This window comes from Scyliorhinus torazame, chromosome 7 (genome assembly GCF_047496885.1).
Source record: "Scyliorhinus torazame isolate Kashiwa2021f chromosome 7, sScyTor2.1, whole genome shotgun sequence".
NCBI lineage: Eukaryota > Metazoa > Chordata > Chondrichthyes > Carcharhiniformes > Scyliorhinidae > Scyliorhinus > Scyliorhinus torazame.
In genome coordinates, this window is record NC_092713.1 from 46,277,088 (window position 1) to 46,302,631 (window position 25,544).

General features: G+C 42.4%; 1 protein-coding gene across 10 annotated transcripts in view; it reads left to right on the forward strand.

Annotated features, from left to right (window-relative positions):
* Positions 1-25,544, forward strand: part of ptprfa (protein tyrosine phosphatase receptor type Fa) — a 662,508-nt gene that overhangs the window by 167,583 nt on the left and 469,381 nt on the right. For all 10 annotated transcript variants that reach the window (XM_072510632.1, XM_072510637.1, XM_072510639.1 and 7 more), the window contains exon 2: positions 13,207-13,349. In XM_072510632.1, the coding sequence (XP_072366733.1) occupies positions 13,274-13,349 (76 nt within the window). In that variant the 5' untranslated portion in view covers positions 13,207-13,273. The remainder of the gene's footprint in view (positions 1-13,206; positions 13,350-25,544) is intronic.

The window sequence follows — 25,544 nt, forward strand, 5'->3', positions numbered from 1 at the left end:
GCCGCTGAAAGGTTGCTTGAGTTTTCTATGCTAATTTCAGACAAAACTCTTTTTCTCTGAATAAATTTACAATGTAGACAAAACTAGTCTGTTCTGGCAATGCATCCCAAGGAAAACGCTTGTAGCAGCTGAGGATAGTGCACCAATGGGTGTTAAGTATACAAAGGATCGGTTGACTCTCCTTGGTTGTGCTAATGCAGCTGGCGCGCACAAATGTAAATTGGCTGTAATCGGGAAGAGCAAATGTCCCACGTGGGTATTCTGATATTACCTGTTCAGTACAATGCCAGAGAGCCTGGGTAACCAGGGACATGTTTTCTGAATGGTTTCAAAACTGCTTTGCACCAGAGGCACGTTTACATTTTGGGGTAGCTGGATTTGAAGGAAACTCCTTTTTCCCCCTCCTCATTCGTTCATGGGATGTGGGTGTTATTGACTGGGCTGGCACTTATTGCCCATCCCTGAGGGCATTTAAGAGTCAACCACATTGCTGTGGATCTGGAGTCACATGTAGGCCAGACCGGGTAAGGACGACAGATACCCTTTCCTGAAGGATATTAGTGAACCAGATGAGCTTTCACGACAATCAACAATGGTTTCATGGTCATCGTTTGACATTTTAATTCCAAAATGTTTTTTTATTGAATTCAAATTTCACCACCTGCCATGCAGGATTCAAACCCGGGTCCCCAGAGAATGAATCTGGGTCTCTGGATAACCAGTCCAGTGACAATACCACAATGCCACTGCCTCCATTACAATTGTTTAGAACATCCCCCTGCTCAGGTGTGGGTGAATAACAATGTTTTTGCTGTTTACTTATCCCGCATGCACAACATAACATCAGCCAATGGACCAAGGCATTCTTTGGTCCATGAAATGTAAATATGGAGGCCCCTTCTTGAATGCGATGATGCGATGAATAGAGGCTTGCGGGGTAAAGGATTCCAAAAAGAGTTTATAGTTGAGGATACCATTTACGCATCTGCTAATGCCTGGTGCCTTGTTGATAAAAATACCTTGACCAACAGCTGGGACAACCATTGGCCTGAAACAGTGTTCATTGATGTTGGTAATATTGTTGAAGACTGGGAACCAGGAAAAAAATCTGTTAAACCGGCTTTAGATTGTAAGTAGGCCTAGTACTGTATATGGTATCTGAAAACCAAAATTATCTGAAATTCTGTTTGCCCCGAGAGCATTCAAACCTGCAGTGCCCACCTGTAGTGCCCATAGCAATCACTATGTACTGGTAGTGGAGGGAGTGAATATTTAAAGATGGCACATGGAGTGCCATCATGTGGGCATCTTTGTGCTGGATGATGTTGAGAGGGAGCAAGTCCCACCACCGGGCATCTGTCTGGACCTGGTGCCTTTCCCAGTTTGTCGCTCTGAAGGTCATCCATTTGCTGAACAGTGCGGCCCCTCTCCATACGGAGTACACTTGGTATATGTGTCCTATCCAGGTCTTCCTTTCACTTTTCTCTCCTCTCTCTCTCACATCATACTCACTCTCTTCTCCCTCTCGCGCTCTCTGTCTCTCCCCCCCCCCCCCCCCCCTCTCTCTCCTCTCTTTCCCTCCCCACCCCATATCAGCAGCGTGGTGGTTTGCCACCTTCGTCTCTTCTCTCTTCTCTACGCCCCTCCCCCCATTCACTTCTTGATTTAATGAACCTCTGCCTTCTCTTGTTCATAAATACAGCCGCTCTTGCCTCATTAAATTCCGCATGGCCAGATCGATGCCAATGTCCTGGTTGATGCGGATTCTATGTCCTTTCAATCTACCTGACCCTGTGCTCCTCGCCCAGTTCACTCGCTCTTTGTCCAGAAACTTATGTAGTTTGGCTATTATTGCCCGTGGCAGTTCTCCCGATTTGGACCTCTGCCAGAGCGACCTGTGGGCCCGTCTACTGCTGAGGGTTTGGCAAACCCTCCCCTCCAACCAGACATTGTTGTCTGGTTCCTGCCCGCTGCCCTCGGGTAGCCCGACAATTCTACGGTTCTGGTAGCGGGACCTGTTCTCCTGATCAGCAACCTTCACCTTGAAGGCTCTCTGGGTTGTTGCCAACCTTGCAACCTTGGCCTCGAGCAAGACGATCTGCTCATTCTAATTGATGGTCGCTTTCGCCAAATCTTGCAGTCACTTCCTGGGCCTCTAGTCTCTTCTCTGTTCTGTCCAATGTCTCTTTACTGGGGGAAGAATGGTTTCTAGCCAACATGAAGTCCTGCTTTTTAGAGTCCCTGTGTTTCTCGAGCTCTATTGAAAGTAATTCCATCAAGGGCTCCATCGATGGGCGGGCCAAAGTTTGCATTGGTGATCCTGCTCTGTCTGCTATGCTCCGCTTCGCCTCATTACGTGTGTCCCCCTGATCAGAGGTTGGGGTCGTTCTCTCCTGCAAAGAACAAAGAAACGTACAGCACAGGAACAGGCCCATCGGCCCTTCAAGCCTGCGCCGACCATGCTGCCCGTCTAAACTAAAATCTTCTAAAAGAACAAAGAAAAGGACCTTTTTGTGCCTTTTAGTATTTTCCGGCCCTGGCACTAAAAGGCACTTGTGGGGGGGGGGGGTTTATTACTTTCTGTATCCTATTGACGGTTAAAAGGGCCTATGTTGGAAGTTCCCAAAAGAGGTTCCCAACACCTTTTGTGCGACCGCTCAGCTCATAGCCACCACCGGAAGTCCAATTCTCAATATTATGACGCAGAAGTGAGAGTTCTATCACTAAATCAGGCTGACAGTTTAACTGCAACCTATAACATTCTGTTAGAATATGCAGTAAAGTTTCTTCTTGCATCTCTCAGTGCAGGAAGAGAATCATGAAACAGTTGAAGCTTCTGTTGCAATGTCTTTCTTGGAACGTCACCAGGCGATGCAACTGCTCTTGCTGCCTTCCACAGGTGTATTGGAAGAATTTACATGTTGATAATCAGCCTGTTTGGACATGCCATTAATGCACCTTCCCTGTCCATCAAGCCTGGAGCAGAACTCTAACCTGGAGCCTCTGGCTTAGAGGCAGGGATGCTACCTACCCACTGTGCCACAAGATTTCAAATAAAGTTCACCAGCAGTTAAACTTTTATAGTGCTTTCCATGCTATATTGTCTGCCATATTCTGTCAAGCAACAAATACCAAAAAACAATTCTATATCCTTTTAAAAGGCTTTTTAAGCATTATAAAGGAAGAAGTGGTGCATTGTTGACATCATAGTGCAGTATACAAGTAGAAAGGAATACGATTGCATGAGCTCTCATGTTGAGTTATTCCGATTACTTCCTCAGTAAGGTAGTAAACATTGCAGTAAAGGTGCCCCAATCGCCCATAATATAAAACTGCTAGAAGGCCTGCTTGCAAACAGCAGGCAGAGGACAAAACTTCCCATCTGTCACTAGCCATTTAATTTTTAAATGTCAGGATGTCGCTGAATAATTCCCTCATTCTTTTATACACCTATAAAATATAGATCTCTGTGGAACTGAGATGGACAGTAGGCCCTTGTTAAAATGTAGTTCTGTGCTGTTTATGTTACAATTTCTCATGAAAGCTGGGCATGGTGGATGCATTAATGATAATGCACATTAGAGATGCAATTGAAACAAATTGTTTTCTGCAGCTTTGCATGATTATAAATTAGTGAATTGCATTGATCTCCAGTTTCCTATTTGAGCAAAGATTCCAGTAGACAGACAGCCAGGAACTGGAGGACAAATATTGTTGACTCAAATGAGAAAGCATTGATAGTTTAAGACTTAATTTCTTAATGCCAGCAGTCATGCTGCCATCCTGCATCATTCCAACGGTCAACAATTTTTGTGACTAAGGGGGTCTGACAACCTGCTGAATACTGAACAATGACCAGTTAAACCTATTTTTTTCAAATATTTGTTTTGTTCATGGGATGTGGACCTTGCTGGCTGCGTCAGGATTTATTGTCCATCACTAATTATCCTTAAAATGAGTTGCTGCAGTGAATTGTAGACCAGACAAGATGAGGACGACAGTGAACCAGATGGGTTTTTAACGACAATCAACAATGTTTTTTTGATTATCACTGGACTTCAATTCCAAATTTTTATGGAGTTGAAATTTCTCCATCTCTAATTGCCCTTGAACAGAGTGGCTAGAGTGACATGTAGGCCAGACCAGGCGAGGGCAACAGTGACCCAAATGGATTTTTGCGAATCAACAATGGTTTCTCGATTATCACTGGACTTTTTGGATTCCAAATTTTTATGGGAGTTGAAATTTCACCATGTGCCGTGGTGGGATTTCAAGAGCTAGTCTGCAATTTATGAGAGGAAGCACCGGATCCACACTAGATCTGGAACAGATCCAGTTGAATGGACAACACGGTAGCACAGTGATTATCACTGTTGCTTCAAAGCGTCAGCGACCCGGGTTCAATTCCCGGCTTGGGTCACTGTTTGTGCAGAGTCTGCACGTTCTCCCTGTGTCTGCGTGAGTTTCCTCTGGGCGCTCCGGTTTCCTCCCGCAAGTCTTGAAAGACGTGCCTGTTAGGTGAATTGGACATTCTGAATTCCCTCTCAGTGTACCCAAACAGGCGCCGTAGTGTGGCTACTAGGGGATTTTCATAGTAACTTCATTGCAGTGTTAATGTGAGCTTACTTGTGACACTAATAAAGATTATTGTTATAAGGCAGCAACACAGTGGTAAGTTAGTTATGACCATGTCATTCAATGAGATGCGCTCAGAAAAGGGTGCATGGCTGAACAAGGCATTCGTCCATTGACACATTGGTGCCATTGGGTGAGCAAAGTTGGAGCAGCAAATGATCTGTGAGCATTCAGCTATTTTAGCGGATTATGAGTCTTCAAGGATTGTGTGGTCTTCAGCATTGAATGCAGCTGACTGCAGGCAAGGCAATAGCTGGACATGGGGTCAAGGTACTCTGACATAGTGCCATGTAGAAATATGCATCACTGTCCCCAGGAACAGATTCTCTGTGCAGGAGGAGGACAGAGGCAAGGAACTAGGTGTAGAAAGGCAACCAAGGCCTTAAGCATCAATGTTACTGATGAACAAGCAGCAGGTTGGAGCAGGGCTTTTCAAAGTGCAGGTCGTCACATGCGGGTGGGCCGCAGGCAGGAGTCAGGTGGGTTGCCGCCCTGTTCCCATGGTGGTCCCGATTGTGGGAGAAGCGCTCAACAGCCTCCACTGGCCTTTACATCATGAAGGCTCCGCCTTCTCAACCTCGCCCCTCTCCTGAGGTGTGGTGATACTCCAGTTAAATCACCACCAGTCAGCTTTCCCCCTCAAAGGGGAAGCAGCCTATCGTCATCTGGGACTATGGCGACTCTACTTTTACATAGAAACGGCAGCCACTGCTGCCTTTTAAATGGAAATAAATGAGGCTGTGGAGTTTTCGGCTAGAAGCGGCAGCAGAGAGCAGGACATGCACACTTGACATCAAGTGCCTTCTAGGTACGTGCTTTTGGCACCAAATCACAGCAGTGTTGCTTCCATTTTCCAGCTGCTGACCAGCAAGGCAAATGGACTGTGAAGGTGAATGGTAAGAAACAGCCAGAGCTGCAAATAGGAAGTTTACCTATTGGATCTCCCAACAGAATCTGCCGGAGAGAGCTGTTCAGGGGAGTACAGGGCAGGACCCTGAAATGCTAGTGTTTGCTGGTTAACGGCCCAAAAAGAAGAAACTTAACTCTGGAACAAAGCAGTACAAAGATGATTTCTTGGTATGGTTTTGACAATTGTACTAATGCAAATAAGGATGCAAAGCCCATGTGTGTTATATGAGTGAAGTACTGGCAAATGAGAGTAGTTTCAGATTTTGAAAGAGAAGTGGTGGGTGCAGGAGACATAAATCGGCAGTTTTCCTATTGGACAGAAGCTGAAAACCGAATCTGCTGGAGAGAGCTGGACAGGAGAGTCCAGGACAGAGCAGGGTTAATGTTAGCTCTGTACAGAGCTCCAGGGCCTATACAGGGAAGTACTGGCAAATGAGAGAAGTTTCAGATTTTGAAAGAGACTTGGTGGGTGAAAAATTCCTTTTGAAATCGAGACCCCAGAGTCCGTTACTAACTTAGAGCGGATTCCAAATTAAAAGATTACACTATTTAGCTGACCTGTAGTGCCACATTAAAAACATGCCAAAAGCCGATGAGGTTGTCAGTATTCTGAAGTGCCATCTCCCAAGAGTATCCAAACACACGTTTGGTTGCGATTGCCCTTCATGACCTACATGTGCAAGGTTGGATTTTCCGATGAAGACGGCACAAAGGAACTGGCTGATATGCGCATTGACCTCTCCTCCTTTCAACCCGATTGGAGTGAGATCGTGAGGGCCAAGCAGGCTTCCCTTTCGCATATGGTCATATGTCGTGAAGGTCGGCTGATGTGGGTCCCGAACATCGGCAGGTTGGCAAATTGGGGCCCGGGGAAAGAAAAGTTTGAAAAACACAAGAGAATCCATGCTGCTGGAGACTACGCCTATCTGGCCAATAATATCTTTGAGATTTTTGGACTTGCTGAGCAAGGCCTCAGACTTCATAGTACTAGTTACCATGTCCTGATAGTAACTGTTAAGATCACTGTGGCCTTGAACTATTTTGCCTCCAGCTAGTACCAAGGATTAGCAGTGGACTGTGGTGGTGCCTCTCAGCTAAAACCCAATTGCATATAATAGTTCCCTAATGCTCTATTTGTGAAAACGTGGCAGTACATACAGCTCCAAGCAGGTGGATCCTTGCAGGCACTGAGAAGAATTAGATTCACCTCTAGCATTGTATTCCCCTAGGCATCATTGAGTGACCATCAAGGCACTGGGTGAGCAGCCAGGGAGATTCACTAACGAGAAGGGCTTCTGCGCCTAAATGAGCTGGGGTTATGCAACCACAGCAAGAGCTTTATACATGTGTGCACTTGCTATCTTGGCAGCTGCCATGATGCTTTCATCCTCCAGCAGTTGAAGGTACCGCTGCTGCTGTTGTCGCCACTGAAACTTCATTGATGACTTTGCAGGGATAAGCCTTTATATGCCCCGTCATCATCGAACAGGCCATCCAGCTTTATAAAAATGCAGTTCTGGTGTCTGGACTAGTACCGTCCTGGAAGAGTTTCATCCATTGCAGTGATCTGCTGTGCTCGCCCCAATGTGGCCCTCCAGAGGGATGTGGCCCATGAACAGAGTGAAGTGCTATGTGGACACAGTTCGTCTAAGAAGGAGATGGTGCAGAAGGAGGAAGATGCAGAGCAGAATGGAGCTGATGCAGTGCAATGAGGCGGCTGGGGCCATCTTGGGAGTCAAACAGCCCATCAGAATGATTAGGGCACATTTAATCCAGACATTTTTGACCTGAGCACTACCCATCAGCAGGACTGCATGCTCTGAATCTACTTATGCTCTGACATGAGAACACATCCATGAAACACGCAATTTTGAGTGTTAAATTCTTACTGTCAATACATGTTACTCTCTCCACTGGTCTCAGTGACTCATTTAAAGCTCATTGCTTTCCTTATCCACTTCTTCCTTCAATTGCAGTTTTGCCATAAAAGAATGAAAGCACACATACATATGATCATGGCACATCTTTGATCTAATTAACATTTCGCACAAATAAAAGCTTGTCAAGTAAACTATTCAATGCAATGAGTGTGGCACAGGGGTCGAGCGTTCAGCCACTTATCTACAGTGTCTCCCTTTTTGATCTGAGGTGGATGCAGCCTGCTCATGTATTTTTGTGGCTGTGATGCTCTTGGGCCAATGATGGTGATGGTATCCCATGAATGGTGGCACTCATTTTCACTGACTGCTGCAGCAATCTGATAGCACACTCCATCACCTAGAGGGAACCACCAGCTGAGGCACAACTAGAATCCACTCCATTCAAGGGGATCTCATAGAAACATAAAATCCTGATGGGACTGGACAGGCTAGATGTGGGAAGAATATTCCCAATGTTGGGGATGTCCAGAACTAGGGATCACAGCCTTAGAATAAGGGGTAAGCCATTCAGGACTGAGATGAGGAAGAACTTCTTCTCTCAGAGTTGTGAACTTGTAGAATTCTGTATCACAGAAAGCTGTTGGGGCCAATTCGTTGGATATATTCAAGAGGGAGCTGGATTTGGCCCTTGCGGCTAAAGGGATCAAGGGGTATGAAGAGAAAGCAAGAGTGTGATACTGAATTTGCATGATCATATTGAATGGTGGTGCAGGCTCGAAGAGCCAAATTGCCTACTCCTGCACCTATTTTCTGCGTTTCATCCTTGTGCCATCAGTACCACTGACTGTTAGTGTTATATGTAGCTTGTAGTGCTATATGTAGAATGTAGCATGCACTGTTCCTGCAACTGCATACGATTCTCCATGAGGTTGGCACTTTCTCAATGGAGCTCATATGTTCAAACCCTGAGCCATGTTGGTGCACATGAAACAATTCCTCCATTATCAATCCATGACTGCACAATGCTACAGAAAACTGACATATAGGTACACATCTCATGTTGCTGGTCAAAGTAGAGACTCCTTGCTTATCTGTGCCCAGCTAAACACGATTCTGCTGCCCGTCGTCCTCCAAGGGGGACAGTCCACAGCTGCCTCTCTCATCTTCTTGTGAAATGCTCTTCACCCAGTGCCACCGTTTCTAATCATGATAGAGGACCACTGATGAGAGTGTATTTGTGCTCATGGAGTGTGCGTTTGAATGATTTAATGGTGCTGGTTCTGTGGCTTTCACCTGCTCTGAGGACACTGGTGATGTCTTGCAGCATTGGCATGTCCCCATTCCACCCTGTGGGGAACTCAAGAAGGAGATCATGAAATCTTGCCTGTGACACTAGATACCTCTGCAGAGCTGAGGTTTCTCAATGCAGGACAAAGCAACCTGCTTGATTGGTACTCCATCCACAAACACTCAATCCCCCCAACACCGGTGAACAGTGGCAGCCATGTGTAGCATCTATAAAATGCACTGCAGAAACTCACCGTTCCTTACACAGAACCTTCCAAACCCACGACTGGTACCATCTAGAAGGACAAGGGCAGCAGATACCTGGGAACACCACCACCAGGAGGTTCCCCTCCAAATCACTTGCCATCCTGACTTGGAACTACATCGCTGTTGCTTTACTGTTGCTGGATCAACATCCTGGAACTTCCTCCCTAACTGCACTCTGGTGTACATACATCTCAGCGACTGCAAAGGTTCGAGAAGGCATCCCAGCACAGCTTCTGACGGGCAACTAAGGATGGGCAATAAATACTGGCCTAGTCAGTGATGCCCACATTTTGTAAATGAATGAAATTTTAAATTCTGTCTTTTGAATGCAATAGCTGAATGCATGACATGGGAATCATGTTCTTGAATTTCTATGCATAATGCTCACAAACTATCCAATAGTATAATTATCCTTTTTTCAAATAAACGCACCATAGAACATTGGTCTGGTTTGCCTTCAGATATGATTGCAGCTCATGAGTGCACAACCTCCTTAATATCGCTCACAGACATGCACAAGGGGGTGAATTGTTGCTTTTTGGCAGTATCCAAATATGTCTTTAATGAGCATCTTCCATTTTTTATGCAGCATTTTATTGTCCCTTTTAAATAGTTGAAGTCAATAAAGTCATCCTGCCAGTTCTGTCCCCCTGACCAGCTTCGACAAAGAGTCATCTGGACTTGAAATGTTGGCTTCCTTCTCTTTTCACAGATGCAGTCAGACCTGCTACAATTGTCCTGCATTTTCTGTTTTTGTTTCTACCAGTTCTGTTTCTATTTACACTTTGTCACTCCATGCAGTACCCTAAAATTGGAATGCAGTGTTTCGTTGTTGACCAGCTGAGTCCACAAACTCAACCATTGAGATAGAAGACCTTGAATTGAGTCCACTGGAATAAATTTAGAAAATACAGGAATCTATTAAAATAATTTGTTTAGTAGTACCATGGTTGCATTATTAAATGTTTCATGATGAGAGGGTATGATTGAATTTTCTTGTCCACCAGGACTGTTGCGTAACACTGGATAATGCTTTTCACGTGCATAATTTGTGGAGATTTCTTGCAGTTCTTTAGTTTATTTTGGGAGAGGACCAAAAATAAAGTGTTGACGTAAAAACATTTAATTTATTCTCAACAAACCGCTTTCTTAGAAACAGAGGAGCACGAGTAGGCCCTCCAAGCCTGATCCACGTTTGATAAGATCATAGATGGTTTGATTATGGTCTCGTATAGATTACATATAGAATTTAAGTACAGAAGGAGGCCATTCAGCCCATCGAGCCTGCACTGGCCCTTGGAAAGAGCACCCCCATTTTAAGCACAGAACTCCGCCCCATACCCGTAACCCAACAACCCCACCCAACCCCTTTGGACACTAAGGGCAATTTAGCGCGGCCAATCCACCTAACCTACACGTCTTTGGACTGTGGGAGGAAACTGGAGCACCTGGAGAAAACCCACGCAGTCACGGGGAGAACGTGCAGACTCCGCACAGAAGTGACCCAAGCCGGGAATCGAACCTGAGATCCTGGAGCTGTGAAGCGACAATGCAAACCACTGTGCTACCATGCTGCCCTAAACTCCACCTTTCTGTCTGCCCTGCCCATACAGTATGGAAAATTGTGAGGTAATGCACTTTGGTAGGAAGAATGGAACCGTAAACTATTTTCTAAATGGGAAAAGGCTAAGGAAATCAGAAGCACAAAGGGGCTTAGGAGTCCTAGTTCAAGAGTCTCTTAAGGTTGACACGCAGGTTCAGTTGGCAGTTAGGAAGGCAAATGCATCGAGAGGGCTAGAATACAAGAGCAGGGATATACTTCTGAGGCTGTATAAGGCTCTGGTCAGACTCCATTTTGAATATTGTGAGCAGTTTTGGGCCCCCTATCTAAGGAAGAATGTTCTGGCCTCGGAAGGGATCCAGAGAAGGTTCACAAGAACGATGCTTGGAATGAAGAGCTTGACAAATGTGGAGTGGTTGAGGACCCTGGGTCTGTACTCTGGAGTTTAGAAGGATGAGGGAGGATCTTATTGAAACTTACACAATACTGAGAGGCCTAGATATAGGGTGGACGTGGAGAGGATGTTTCCATTACTAGGGAAAACCCCCGAGGCCACAGCCTCCGGTTGAAAGGACGATCCTTTAAAACAGATGAGGAATTTCTTCAGTCAAAGGGTGTCGAATCTGTGGAACTCATTGCCGCAGAAGGCTGTGGAGGCCAAATCACTTGAGTGCCTTTAAGACAGAGATAGATAGGTTCTTGATTAATAAGGGTTTATGGGGAAAAGGCAGGAGAATGGGGATGGGAAACGTATCAGCCATGAATGAATAGCAGAGCAGACCGATGGGCCAAATGGCCTAATTCTGCTCCTATGTTTTATGGTCTTTTAATGCTTGACTCCCTTGTCTATCAAAGATCTATCTAACCCAGCCTTGAATAAATTCAATAACCCAGCCTCCATTACTTTCTAGGAAAGGGAATTCCACAGACTTAATGGCCCTCTGAGGGAGAGCATTTCTCCTCATCTCTGCCTTAAAAAGGAGATCTCTTATTTTTAAATGTCCCCTAATTCTAGTCTCTGTCACAAGAAGAAACATTCTCCTCGGTATACACTTTTTATTTTCATTCTTGTTGGACAAAGTGTTTAGTGACAAATTTTGAATATCCTGCTCTTTATCTTGTGGAGTAGGTGCTGTTTATTCTCTATGCCAAAACTCAGCAAGTTTTGTTCCGTGCAGATAGTCATGGTAATGGTTCCAGTGACTTTTAAATGAAAATTCATATTCTGTTTGCACAGCTTCAAAAGAACAAGTAATGCAGGTGCTGGTGAAGCAAGAACAATGCATGAATAGATCTGTTCATGTTTTACTTGTTTTGGTAGCATTTTCTGTGCAAAGTTTAAAAAGAAACCAAGGGGATGGAGATGTTCATCGTGCACCCAAAAACCGCACGATGCATGTTCAAATGCATTAAGGAAATGAGTACAATTAACTAACTGAATCAACTATATCAGGCCATTTGTGACAATCTCCTGGTCATTAAAAAGATTTCTTCCAGCCCTGCTTATAGCACTGCTTGTAAGTTTCAATTTTTGCCTATTGTTCGCATGTCATTTTTCTTATGGACTTCACGGAAAAGTTCCCAAACATTTGCCGTTTACAGCTGGCAAGTTCCAGAAGCACATGAATGAATGTGTTCTACAGAGCTCTGTCTAACCAGTATTTTTTACAATTATCAGCACAGCTTTGACTTTGTTCTTTATGAGGTATTTTTCAAACTTTGAAAAAATAGTTATTTGATTAAGAATTTTACGCTTATGCAAGGAGTTATTTCCACATATCTACTCCATTCTTTCAGTGAAAGCAAGGTATCTTCACAAGTTACAGCACTTGGTCAAGTGATCTTCATTTGACTTTTATGAATTTGTCTTAGTGCATCAAGGTCCTTTTGAAGGTGCAGAGCCAAAAATAATGTTTGAAAATGAATCTTTTTTCCCCACATTAGCTTCTGGCTCAACTGCACCTAGGTATTAAAATGTTCTTACCCCTTCCATGGCCTCACACCTCCCTATCTCTTTGACCTCTTCATTCCGCTTTTTATTTTGTATACCATGGAACTGTAAGATGTCCAATACGTATCAAACATCAGGACTAAAAATTGAAAATAAGATAAACTTTGGATGAAACATGATGTGTAAATAAGTTATTCAGTATTTGCACAACCGTAATTATGTTCATTTCAGATTTGCTGCCATTTTTGCATTCTGAATTGAGATTCATATTGAGTCAATTTAAATCTGTCAGCGTTGTACTAACTTCTTAAATCCAGGTTCCATGTTGATTTTTTAAAATGTAAATTTCGAGTACCCAATTTTTTCCCCTTCCAATTAAGGGGCAATTTTAGTGTGGCCAATTCACCTACCCTACACATCTTTTTGGGTTGTGGAGGTGAGACGCACGCAGATATGGGTGAATGTGCAAACCCCACATGGACAGTGACCCGGGGCCGGGATCAAACCAGTTTCCATGTTGATTTGAAGTTCAGTTCAAAATACCATGAATTAGTAGACAGCTGCTACAATGCAAGGAGAATTGTATTCAAAATGTACATTATAGCTCCTGATGTAGTAACTTTGGCCTGTAAGTTAATACAACTTAAAAGGGAATTACTCTTGACTGATAAGCAGTGACCAGAAGCAATTAATAAATTTATAACGTTTATGTGCAGGTATGAGTATTTGAGGATCAACAACTGTATCTGGACTTGAGTTAAAGGACAACCGCCACCCTGGAATATGGTACCTCAGTGTTGGACAGCGCTGCCAATCATGGTGATCCTGAGCTCTCTAGCAAAATACATCCAAGCAGATAGTAAGTAAAATTGTTTTAAGTTCTGTTACTAAAATTTTCTCTTTAAACTGCCTTTATGTTTGAATTTGTTTGAATGTAGAGCATTGATAAATATCTAACTTAACAAGCTTGGAAAGGAGTAAAGAATTGCATATATTAAATGCAAACCTATATGGTAAGATATTCAGATTCAAGAGGTTCAAAATGAACAGCATTCCAAAATAACAGAGCATAAGCAAAGAAGGAAAACAGAAATATTCTTCCTGTCCCCAAAATTAAATTTTATGTGAAACCATTCACAACTATCAGTTTGGAAAGCTAAATAACCACAAACTAAGAAGTATTGAAAAAGGTTTGCACCAAATATACACTTTGTTACTATGATTAAAATATTATTACCTTTAAAAAAAAAAAAATGGGATGCCCAAAATTTGCCCTGAATGATCTTGAAAATATTGTTTGCTTTGAATATGATTTAGACTCTGTTTTTGAAATGAGAATTTAGCCACTCAATGATAACAAAATGAGAAATAAGGCTTTCACTTGGGATGGGAACTGGGAACAGCAGGAAAACATTGCAGGAGGTCAACTATTTTAAATTAATCGTTGAATTATAGCCTTTATTAATGATCTAAGTTGGGCAATCCCTGTCTAAGCATGGGTCTGATTTTGAGTTCTGCCTGTGAAGAGGTGGTTGAAATGTTTAGAAAATGATGGGCTGAGCCTGAAGTAATATACAAATGTGAAGTCAAAAATTCTTAGTAGAGACACTGAATATGAGTGCATATGCTTTTTAATGCTGGCCATATCGGGTGGGGATATCTCAAGGTTTTTAATGTAGTAGATTGATATTTTATCGAGGTTGTGTTGTTAATCTTCAGTAAAAAGGGCAATCACACCATCTAATGTCTAAATGTAGGAAGTACTTCATTTTGTCACGTTGTAAGTTTTCTCAAGTCATAGATGTTTACAGCATGGAAACAGGCCTTTCGTCCCAGTTTCTATCACTAACCTAGTCCCACTTGCCCACATTTGGCCCATATCCCTCTATACCCACCCTGCCCATGTAACTGTCTAACTGTTTTTTAAAGGAAAAAATTGTACCTGCCTCTACCACTGCCTTTGGCAGCTCGTTCCAGATGCTCACCACCCTCTGTGTGAAGAAATTTCCCCTCTGGTCTCTTTTGTATCTCTTCCCTCTCACCGTAAACCTATGCCCTCTAGTTTGAGACTCCTCTACCTTTGGGAAAAGATGTTGACTATCTACCTTATCTATGCTCCTCATTATTTTATAGACCTCTACAAGATAATTCCTAAGCCTCCTACACTTGAGGGGAAAATAGTCCCAGCTTATCCAGCCTCTCCTTATAACTCAGACCATCAAGTCCTGGTAGCATCCTCGTAAATCTCTTCTGCATTCTTTCTAGTTTTAACAATATCCTTCCTATAATAGGGTGACCAGAACTGAATACAGTATTCCATGTGTTGACTTACCAATGTACTGTACAACTTCAACAAGACGTCCCAACACCTGTATTCAATATTCTGACAAATAAAACCTAGCAGGCTGAATGCCTCCTTCACCACCCTGACTCCACCTTCAGGAGCTATGAGCCTGTACCCCTAGATCTCTTTGTTCTGTAACTCTCCCCAACTCCCTACCATTAACTGAGTAGATCCTGCCTTGCTTTGATCTACTAAAATGCATCACCTCACATTTATCCAAATTAAACTCCCACCTGCCATTCATCGGTCCACTGGCCCAATTGGTCAAGATCCTGTTGCAATCTTATATAACCTTCTTCACTATCCACTATGCCACCAATCTTGGTGTCATCTGCAAACTTACTCTAACCATGCCTCCTACATTCTCATCCAAATCATTAATATATATATAACATATAATAGTGGACCCAGCACCGGGTATCCCTGAGGGACACCGCTGGTCACAGGCCTCCAGTTTGTAAAACAACCCTCCACAACCACTCTTTGGCGTCGGTCGCCAAGCCAATTTATATCCAATTAGCTACCTCACCCTGGATTCTGTGAGATTTAACCTTTTGCAACAACCTACCATGTGGTATCTTGTCAAAGGCCTTGCTAAAGTCCATGTAGACAACGACTGCACTGCCCTCATCTACCTTCATGGATACCCCTTCAAAAAACTCAATTAGATTCGTGAGACATGACTTTCCCCTTACAAATCCATGCTGACTTTCCCTAATTAGCCCTTGCCTGTCTAAATGCCTGTGGCTCCTGTCCCTCAGAATATCTTCGAACAATTTACCCCCTGCAGAAGTAAGGCTAACTGGTCTGTAGTTCCCAGGCTTATCCCTACAGCCCTTCTTAAATAAGGGCACAACATTTGCTCCCCTCCAATCTTCAAGCACCTCTCCTGTGGCTGTTGATGATTCAAATATCTCAGCTAGGGGGCCGGCCGGCAATTTCCTCCCTAACCTCCCACAAAGCCCTGGGATACATTTCATCAGGTCCAGGGGATTTATCTATCTTGATGCGCTTTAATACCTCCAGCACCTCCTTCTCTGTAATATGTACACGCCTCAAGACATCACTTTTTTTTCCCCAACATTCGTGCCTTTCTCAACAGTAAATACTGACGAGAAATATTCATTTAGGACCTCTCCCATCCCTTGTGGATCTGCACATAGATGACCTTGTTTATCCTTAAGAGGCCCTACGCTCGCCCTAGTCACCCTTTTACCCTTTATGTATCTGTAAAAGCTCTTTGGATTTTCCTTTGCCTTATCTACCAAGACAATCTCGTGTCCCCTTTTTGCCCTTCTGATTTCTCTCTTAACTCTACTCCGACAAGCCCTATATGTTTGATCCCAGCTGCCTATGCATGTCATATGCCTCCTTCCTTTTGACCATGGCCTCAATATCCCGAGTCATCCAGGGTTCCCTACTTTTACCAGCCTTACCCTTCACTCTAAGAGGAATGTGCTCACCCTGAACCCTAGTTAACACCTTTTTGAAAGACTCCCACTTACCAGCTATTCCCTTCCCTGCAAATAGGCACCTCCAATCAACTTTTGAAAGTTCCCGCCTAATACCCTCAATTGGCCATGCCCCAATTTAGAATTTTAACTTTTGGGCCAGAACCATCATCCTCCATAACTATCTCAAAATTAATGGAATTATGGTCACTGGTCCCAAAGTGATCCCTCACTAACACTTCCGTCACCTGCCTTTCCTTATTCCCCAAGAGGAGGTTAAGTTTTGCCCCCTCTCTAGTCGGGCCATCCACATAGTGAATGAGGAATTCTTCCTGAATGCACTCAACAGATTTCTCTCCAGTCAAACCCCTAGTGCTGTGGGTGTCCCAGTTAATGTTGGGAAAGTTAAAGTCCCCAACTATTACCACCCTATTTTTCCAGCAGCTATCTGCAATCTCTTTACATATTTGCTCCTCAATATCCCGCTGACTATTTGGGAGGCCTATACAGTCCTATCAAAGTGATCTCACCTGTCTTATTTTTCAATTCTATCCATATGGACTCAGTGGGCAAACACTCGGATTTTATTAAAGTTTGGTTTCATTTTTTATTTTAGGAATGCACGATAATTAAACCTGTGTATGTAACTCGTGGGGGATGGTGGTGGTGATGGGGTAAATCAAAGGAATGTTGTTTGTTTTCTGGTATTAAACAGTAGTGATTGTAGCTGGTCTGCCTTGGCCGTTCTTGGCTGTAATAAAGAGTCCAGCATGTACGCAATTCTTGAACTGCACTACATTTGGTGTTAGATTCACTTTCAGTTAAGTTCTTGGGAATACAACATGATCTATTAATTTATTTATGAAGAAGCCAGAAGTGGCTTTGAATGTTTATAGCTTCCTAGTGGTAAAACCACACTGTTCATGCCAGAGGGAAGTCTCAGCAACTGGAGCAGGAGGAAAGATAAAGGCCAGCAGCTTCTACTGGCTGTTGCACAATTAAAACCAGTTTAGAGGACTTAAGATGGCTCTTTTCTACATATTAATGTAATTTTTAATTAGTGGGTTTGATTTTCATGTGCAATGTTTTAATCTTAATGGTAATAAAATGCGTTTCAGTGCCTGTGAAATAAATGTAGACATGGTTGCTGAGTGAAAATGTTGTAGAATATTTCCAGTTTCAACATTAGGAACTTTACTGCCAATCTCAACTGTTCTTAATTATGTTTAGACGTAGATTATGCTTGGATTTGTTGCATCACCAACCAATAAACAAAACGCTAATGTTCAAATACTGTAAGCCCGGATTTCAATGTCCAAGGGAGGTGGGATATGTAATTCAACTGCTCCCACATTATTTTGAAAGGTTTGATTTTTTTTGCAAGTATTGATTGGTCTGTTGTTAGCCATATTCCCTGAAGTGAAAAAAGGATATCTGGCATGAAGAGTTTCAAAGAAAGGAAAACTTTTCTTACAGATAAAATCATAACTGAATTTTGAATTCCATGAAGTTGTTTTTAAGGAAAACATCTCTGAATACTCTATACAAAATTGAAATGTTGTAAGAATTGGCGTAACCTGTGATTGAAAGGTTTTGTTTCAAATGCAAATATGATCCAATAAGTATTGATTTAGAATTATAGAAGCCAGTGCTTTCGAACTGCTTCTTTTGGATCAAAAGAAATGACAACTGCCCTGGGAATAGATGAAAAAAACGCTGACCTAGAATGTGAAGATCTTGTAGCACTGCAATGTCATAAAGCAATTAACTATTAACCTCCACAAGAATGGCGTAACTTTGTTTCTTGCCAACTGATAGAGAATAGGGGCTCCCAGCATTGATTTATAACATTAGGCCAACTTACAGTAAAAGACAATTGTATTGCTTAATTATTCATGACAGATGTATTGTCGCAGGAAATTAAGACATTAGGAGCAGCTAAAACAGTTAACAAGGGAGCCAATAAACAGATGATATAGGACACCTGAAAGTGCTCTGCGAAAACAGACTGAATGTTTTCCCATAAATATTTTACAGCTTAAGAAAATGTACGTAAAGTTACGACTGGGTGTTTAACAACGTAGTACAAGCATTAAATATCATTCACGTACTGTTATTAGATCAGAATAATGTATCAGTTGGAAGTCAAGCTTGGAATTACGACAAGTTTGAATTTCACAATTGTTTTCTAGTGAGTGAGATTAGGCATTTTGTATTGATGGAATGTTCTATCATAAGCAGTCTGAACAGATGAATAGATTTTCAAATAGAGACAACAAAATGGTAGTTGGACACAGGAACTATAGCTGTATTTTTAAAAATTCTAAATCTTCCCATTGCTATCTAACTTGAGCGCTAGAAACCAGCACTGGCCCCCTTATATCTTCAACCAACAGTTAATGTGTGTGGTGTGTGGAAAAGCCAGAGTGAGGATTCAAGATCCAGAGTGTGGCAGAGTTGAAAAAGGCGCAGATTTCAGGAACTAGAAGGGAGGCTAAAGAACTGAGCAATAGTAAAATGCCCGAAGGTGTTTCACGGGACCATGACCAGACTTAATTTGATACTTTAAGTCACATAAGAAGTTAAGAATAGCTCACTCAAAAAGATGGAATGTTGTAAAGGAAGACAGGTAGACGAGCAGAAAAACTAGGGCAGTCAATAAAGGAGATTAGGAAATTGTGGACACACAAGAGGCTAGATTAGGAGGAAGGCAGAGGATTGTAGGACTGAAGGAGGTCAAAAATCAGGAAAGGGCAAAGCCATGGGAAATTTGAACACCATGAGAATGTTAAATTTCAACATCTCAAAAATGGAAATCTCTGAATTGCTCCCTCTGCCATATCCAAGTGCGTATACCTGCAACCAACTGGAACAGCTTAATGCATGTCCAAAGATGTGCAGGTTAGGTGGCTTGCCCATGATCCATATGTGGGGTTACAGGGATAGGGAGGGAGAGTGGGCCGAGGTAGAGTGCTCTTTCGGAGGTTCAGTGCAGACTCGATGGGTTGAATAGCCTCCTTCTGCACTGTAGGATTTCTATGGACGGGGGAATAATTCAGGAAGGTCTTGGACTCCTGGGGCATTGAGACCAGTTGTGCGGCAGGAAGGGTTTTTACAATGTTGACAGGTTGTAATTGAACATGATCAGGTCACAGGGCAGGTTGTAATTGAACATGATCAGGTCACAGGAAGGTTATCTAAAACTGAGAGGGAAAGGAAGTAGGATGAAGAATTGGAAAGAAGAGACGAGCACAATTTAATGGGAATAAAACAGCGTGTGTAGTGGGGTAGTACTCGGTGCGCGTCGTTTTTGGCCTCGGCGAGGAACGCTCTGCCAATATTTAAAAATATATTTATTTTTAAATGCTGCCCCGATTTCCTCCCCCCCCCCCCCCCAAACGCTCCCGACTTGCCTGTTAGGGGGGTCCCTGAGCCCTGTCACCTCACGTTGTAAGGGTAGGGCCTGATCCCTGATGGGCACCTGGACACTGCCAGCCTGGCAGTCCTATGTGGGCCGGGAGGCCTAGGTGGCACTTAGGGGCATCCAATGGCCTGTTGGGGGTGGGGGTGGCAGAGTTCCAGGATTTTGACCCAGCCACAGTGAAGTAAGGTGATATATTTCCAAGTCAGGGTGGTGAGAGACTTGGAGGGGATCCTCTAGGTGGTGGGGTTCCCAGGTATCTGATGCTCTTGTCCTTCTAGATTGTAGTGGCCATAGGTTTGGAAAATACTGCCTAAGGAACCATGGTGAATTCTGCAGTGCATCTTGTTAGATGGTATACACGGCTGTTCATCGGTGGTGGAGGGATTGAATGTTTGCAGGCTGCTTTATCCTGGATGATATTGAGCTGCTTGAGTGTTGGAGTTGCACTCCTCCAGGCAAGTGGAGAGTATTCCATTACATGGAAGATTCTAAAGCAAATCATATAAATTAGCTGAGCAATCCACTTAAATGTTAGTGATCACACTGGGTCCCAAAGCCCTTCATAATTCTGTTTTTCTGATGAAGAATTTCAGCTCCTCTCCTTTCAGGAGCTACTCTGATATCCAGCTAACAGCTGCACACAATCAACTTGATTTCCATGGGCACGGTCTTCACCACATATGGCACAGAAGCTGCTCAATCCAGTATGGATGTGGTAGACACACCAATGTTATCCTCCAGTGACAGAAACAGCTGCAGCAACTTGTTCCAAATTCTGCTTCTGGATCTAGTTTCTGCCTCCTTAAGTCATTTTTAGCTTGCTTGTACTGCACCAGTGGACTCATCAACTGTTCCTACATCTTGGACTGTGTGTTTTTATGTATTTTTCAACCCATGTCTGTTTGCTTGGAAGATACATTCTCAAAACCTGTGTTTGTTTTGTTTCCTTGGAAACTGAGAGGGACAATTTCCTATGTGTATTTGTTTGTTTTCCTTTCTGTTCCTTATTTGGTTCAGTTTCTATTTTAATTGGGGTCTACCGCAAAATATACAAATTAATCAAAAATTATAATTGGAGTCTGCCTCAAAATATACAAATTAATTTTAAAAACGCAGAGTCCCTCACAATTGCTTTGGGAAGTCCCGAGGTTATGAAAGATACTATTTCAATGCAAGTTATTTTATGGTTGGTTAGCTATATTTAATTTTTGGTTGTGGGGGAGGGGTTGGGGGGGAAATGGTATTGAGGGTTAGTGTAACAGAAGTTTCAGTCAGTGTAACATAAGAATTTGCTGATTCTTTCAGGTTGCATTCCCAGATAAATGAACAGCCCAGTATTATGTTGAGTGTTAAATAGACAAACAGTAGAACTACATTGAGGTAGGGAGAAATGAGCTGCCATTCTAGAAATTGGGTACAACCAAGTGAAAGTGAAGTGGTCTGGTTGAAAGGCAGCAGTTGGTAATAATTCTGCAATTCCATTTCCAACTTTGTCTCGGCATAAAAGCAAAACACTGCAGATGTTGGAAATCTGAAAAACCCAAAAGCAGAAAATGTGAGAAACATTCAGCAGGTCTGACAACATCTGTGGAGAGAGAAGTTGAGTTAACATTTCAGGTCTGTGATCTTCGTCAGAATTGGGCAAATTTAGAAATATAATAGGTTTTGTGTAAGAGGGAAAGGGTGGGTAAAGGAACAAAGGAAGATCTGTATTAAGATAGAGGACTGGAGAGATTAAATTACTGAAAAATGTTGTGATCTAAGGCCAAAGGGAGGTTTGGATGGCAGAATCCTGATAGCTGCTGTCTGAAAGCAAAGAAAAGGAAATAAAGAGAAAAACAAGAAAATTAGTCAAACCGGGCAAACAAAACAAAGCAAAAAGCAATGGTTACGATCTAATATTGAAGTCCATGTTGAGTTGAGAAGGCTGTGTAAAGTACCCAGCCGAAAGACAGCAGATTAAGGCAGAAAGTTGGGGAACAAGGTGGACGATTAAAATGACCGGTGACTGGAAAGTCAAGGTCAGGCCCACGGACTAAACAAAAGAGTTCAGCCAAGCGATCATGCAACCTGCATTTTGCCTCACTAATGTAGAGGAGACAATATTCTGAGCAGTGAATGCAGTATACCAAACTGAAGGTATTACAGATAAATTGCTGTTTTACCTGGAAAATGTTTGGGACCTTGGACAATAAGAAGGGAGGAGATAAAAGAGCATATATTGCAGCTCCTGAGCTTGCAAGGAAAAGATGTGCATGGTAAGGTAAGATGTATTGGAGGTGACTGGGTTGGATCTCGCTATCAGAGGGAATGGTCATTTTGTATTGCTGAAATGGGAAGCAAGGGAGAGATTAGTTTGGAGGTGGCAATATTGGCAGCAGATCTATTGAATATAGAGACTGGAGTGAAAGGTAAGGTCAAGGCTAACTATTGTGGATGATGAGAGAGATTGAATAGGTGAGAGCAGAAATGTGTGAAAAAGAACAAGCACGGTCGAGGTTCCCATCAACTAAGGTTTGGGGGTCGGGGGCGGGGGAGATTCTCGGTTGAAGAAAAAGGAGAAAAATTACATTGTTCAAGAGACAGAAAAACTGAGAGAATAGAATTGAATGCCAGTCAAGGTAGCTGTGGGAGCCTTATAATAAATATCGCCTAAAAGCCTTCCCCCAGAAATGGCAACAGACTTGTCCAGGAAGGAAAAGAAAGAGTGTGGACCATGTGTGGGCAAGGGATGGATGGAAATTGGAAACAAAGTCAATCATCAATGTACCAGGGAAAGAGGTGCGGGAGGGGGGCTTGAGTAGGACCAAAACAGAGATTGTTCCTCATATCCCATAAGGACAAGTATATCAAGTACCCATGTGGGTACCCGTGGCAACATTCTTTGTTTTGGTCCAACTCATCTCTTTCCCTTTTATTTGGAAAAAGTGAGTAGAATTAAAATTGTTGAATGTCAGAATGTTCAACCAGAGGCAGGTGGTGAATTCTAGTAACTGGTTGAGCCTCCATTCTCCCTGATGGGGGATGAAGGTGTAGATAATTGTGAAAAGGAAACTGTCAAAGACAGGAAACTGGAAAAGTAAGCTGAAAGACACTTTTTTGCCTCCCTTTGTTTTAATAGTATATAAATTCAGATATTGATACTTGAACACTGTCATTTGCAGTTTACAAAAGAAAAATGAATAATATTTGAAAATAATATATAAAAGCAATGAGTTCTACATTTATTATAGCAATCAACCAGGCGATTGCTGAATTCAAATCCTCTATAATAATAATCTTTATTATTGCCCCAAGTAGGCTTACATTAACGCTGCAATGAAGTTACTGTGAAAATCCCCCAGTCGCCACACTCCTGTTCGGGTGCACTGAGGGAGAATTCAGAATGTCCAATTCACCTAACAGCACGTCTTTCAGGACTTGTGGGAGGAACCCATGCAGGCACAGACTCCACACAGACAGTAACCCAAGCCGTCAATCGAACCTAGGATCCTGGTGCTGTGAAGCAACAGTGCTAGCCATTGCTACCTTGCCGCCCTATATACACTCTGTTCAGATTATTCGTTGTCTTTTTAAAATCTTTGTCAATGAATTAGTATTTAAATTCGGCTTTTCCTTTTCGTTGGGTGCGACGAAAATATCAGTACAAAACTTTGAAGTCTTTACTGTTGTGGACCAGTGGACATATTTATTTCAGATCACTGTATCAGAACTTCTCATGTCAGAGTTATGTAACAATTGATCTCATTTATTTACATCACTATGTTCCACATTATATTCTAATTTGCTAAATGGTTTGTTGTCAAAGCCGGGGAAAAAAAGGATTTAACAAATAAATATTTGTTGTTTTTTAACATGAGGTTCCAAATTCCCACTGCTCTTGAATTTTGAACCAACTGAGTATGGGACTGTTTATTTAATAATCCTGAGCTTGAGGGACCATTTATCAAAATTCTATACAATTCTGTTACTCCCACTTGGTAATCTTGTTTTTATTTCATTTGTTTGCATGTTACCTCTGTTGCACTTGCTATTGTTTGTGAGGAGATTGTCCAGTTACCTCTTAAACATCAAATTTGACGTTGCAGTTGAGGAAGAGAAGTGGGGTGAGAGTAAATGTTTTCATGCCATTACTTGATTGAGCAGGCTGTGTCTAACCCTGAAAGGCATTGGTCCTGGAACAGACCCAGTTTCTCAATTCTACACAGAATAAAGACACAGATTATCTACAAAGTTCAGTTTATATATCTTAAGCAGTTCTGTCCACTTACAGCCAGAGAGATGGTTTGTGTTCTGTTATGGCATAAGATTCAGGAGCTTTAGTTATTGTTGTGGGATGAAGTCCTGCAATTCACTTCGGTCAGTTTTCCATGCAAGTTGCAGACCGCTGGCCTTGTCGAATCGAGAATGCAACCACAGAGGTGATGCAGTACCTTTGTTTCTGTATTAGCTTTTTGAAGAAGGTTGCCAATTAGACCCAATCTTTGCCTTAGCCCTGCAATCTTTTGCTGTTAAGTATTTATCCAATTCTCTTGCAGAATTGTTTTTAGCACTGCCCTCCAGGCAATATTTTCCACATCACAAAAACTTGTGATTTAAAAAAAACTCCTTATTTTGTACTCTAGTGATGATGTCCTTATTGTTGCCTGAAAGTATGACATAGGCCCAATTATTTATTTTAATAAAAATTACTGCAAGAGTAAAGCCAGTTCGATTGGGAGTTCTGAAGAAGTTAATTTGGTTTCTCTCCTCAGATACCGCAGGACCTGCGGAGTATTTCCAGCATTCTGTTTTTATTTTCGCTCAATTAGATCTGGGAAAACCATGGGCCAAGTGTTCATATAAAGATAGGGGATAGATAGGCTACACATTAACTCAACTCCATCTTAAAAGACCCAGGAACAGCATCATTATGCCTCTACAAAAACAAAATCTGCAGAAACAGGAAATCTGAAATGAAAACAAAAGCTGCAAATACTCAGCAGGCTAGGCATAGAGAGGAATAGAGTGGATGTTATGTTGATTACCTTTCATTGGAACTGGAAAATTGAGTTATGAGGTTTTTAAGTAACTATAGAGGCAGGAAAGAAGAGGAAAGAAGAAAAAGGAGGATTTGTGGCGGGATGGAAGGCAGGTGAGAATGTTTCTCTTATCCCACAAAAGCAGGTATATCAAGTACCAAAAAGAACATAGGAGCAGGAATAGGCCATTCAGTCCTTAGAGTCTACTCTGTGATTCAGTTAGATCATGGCTACTTAATGCCACTTTCTCCTGCACTATCCCCATATCCCTTGATGTCATTAGTATCCAGAAATTTATTGATTTCTAAACCTGGTTTTGAACCTACCCTCTGGGGTAGAGAATGCCAAAGATTCACCACTCTTTGAGTGAAGACATTCCACCTCTTCTCAGTTGTAAATAGCTTGCTGCTTATTCTGAGACTGTGCTCTCTGGTTCTAGACTCATCAGTGACATACAAACAAGGACACCCAAGTCCCTTTGGATATCAACAATTCCCAATTTCTCACCAGTTAATACCCCTGCTGTTGCATTTTTCACCATAGTGAATGATTTCACATTTATTCACATTTTATTCCGTCTCCCATGTTCTTGCCCACTCGCTTAGTCTGTCCATGTCCCCTTGATACCACCTTGCCACTCGGCTTACGTTCTTATCTAGTTTTGTGTCATTTTGTATCAAAAGGAATGATGGTTCATGATGAAAGGAGCCTGAGATCTTTCTGCTCCAAATGTGGGACTCCGTAAACGTTTTGTAAATTATTTTCAAATATTGTTAGTTTTGTATAGCGATGTGACCTGTGAGAAAATAAATAA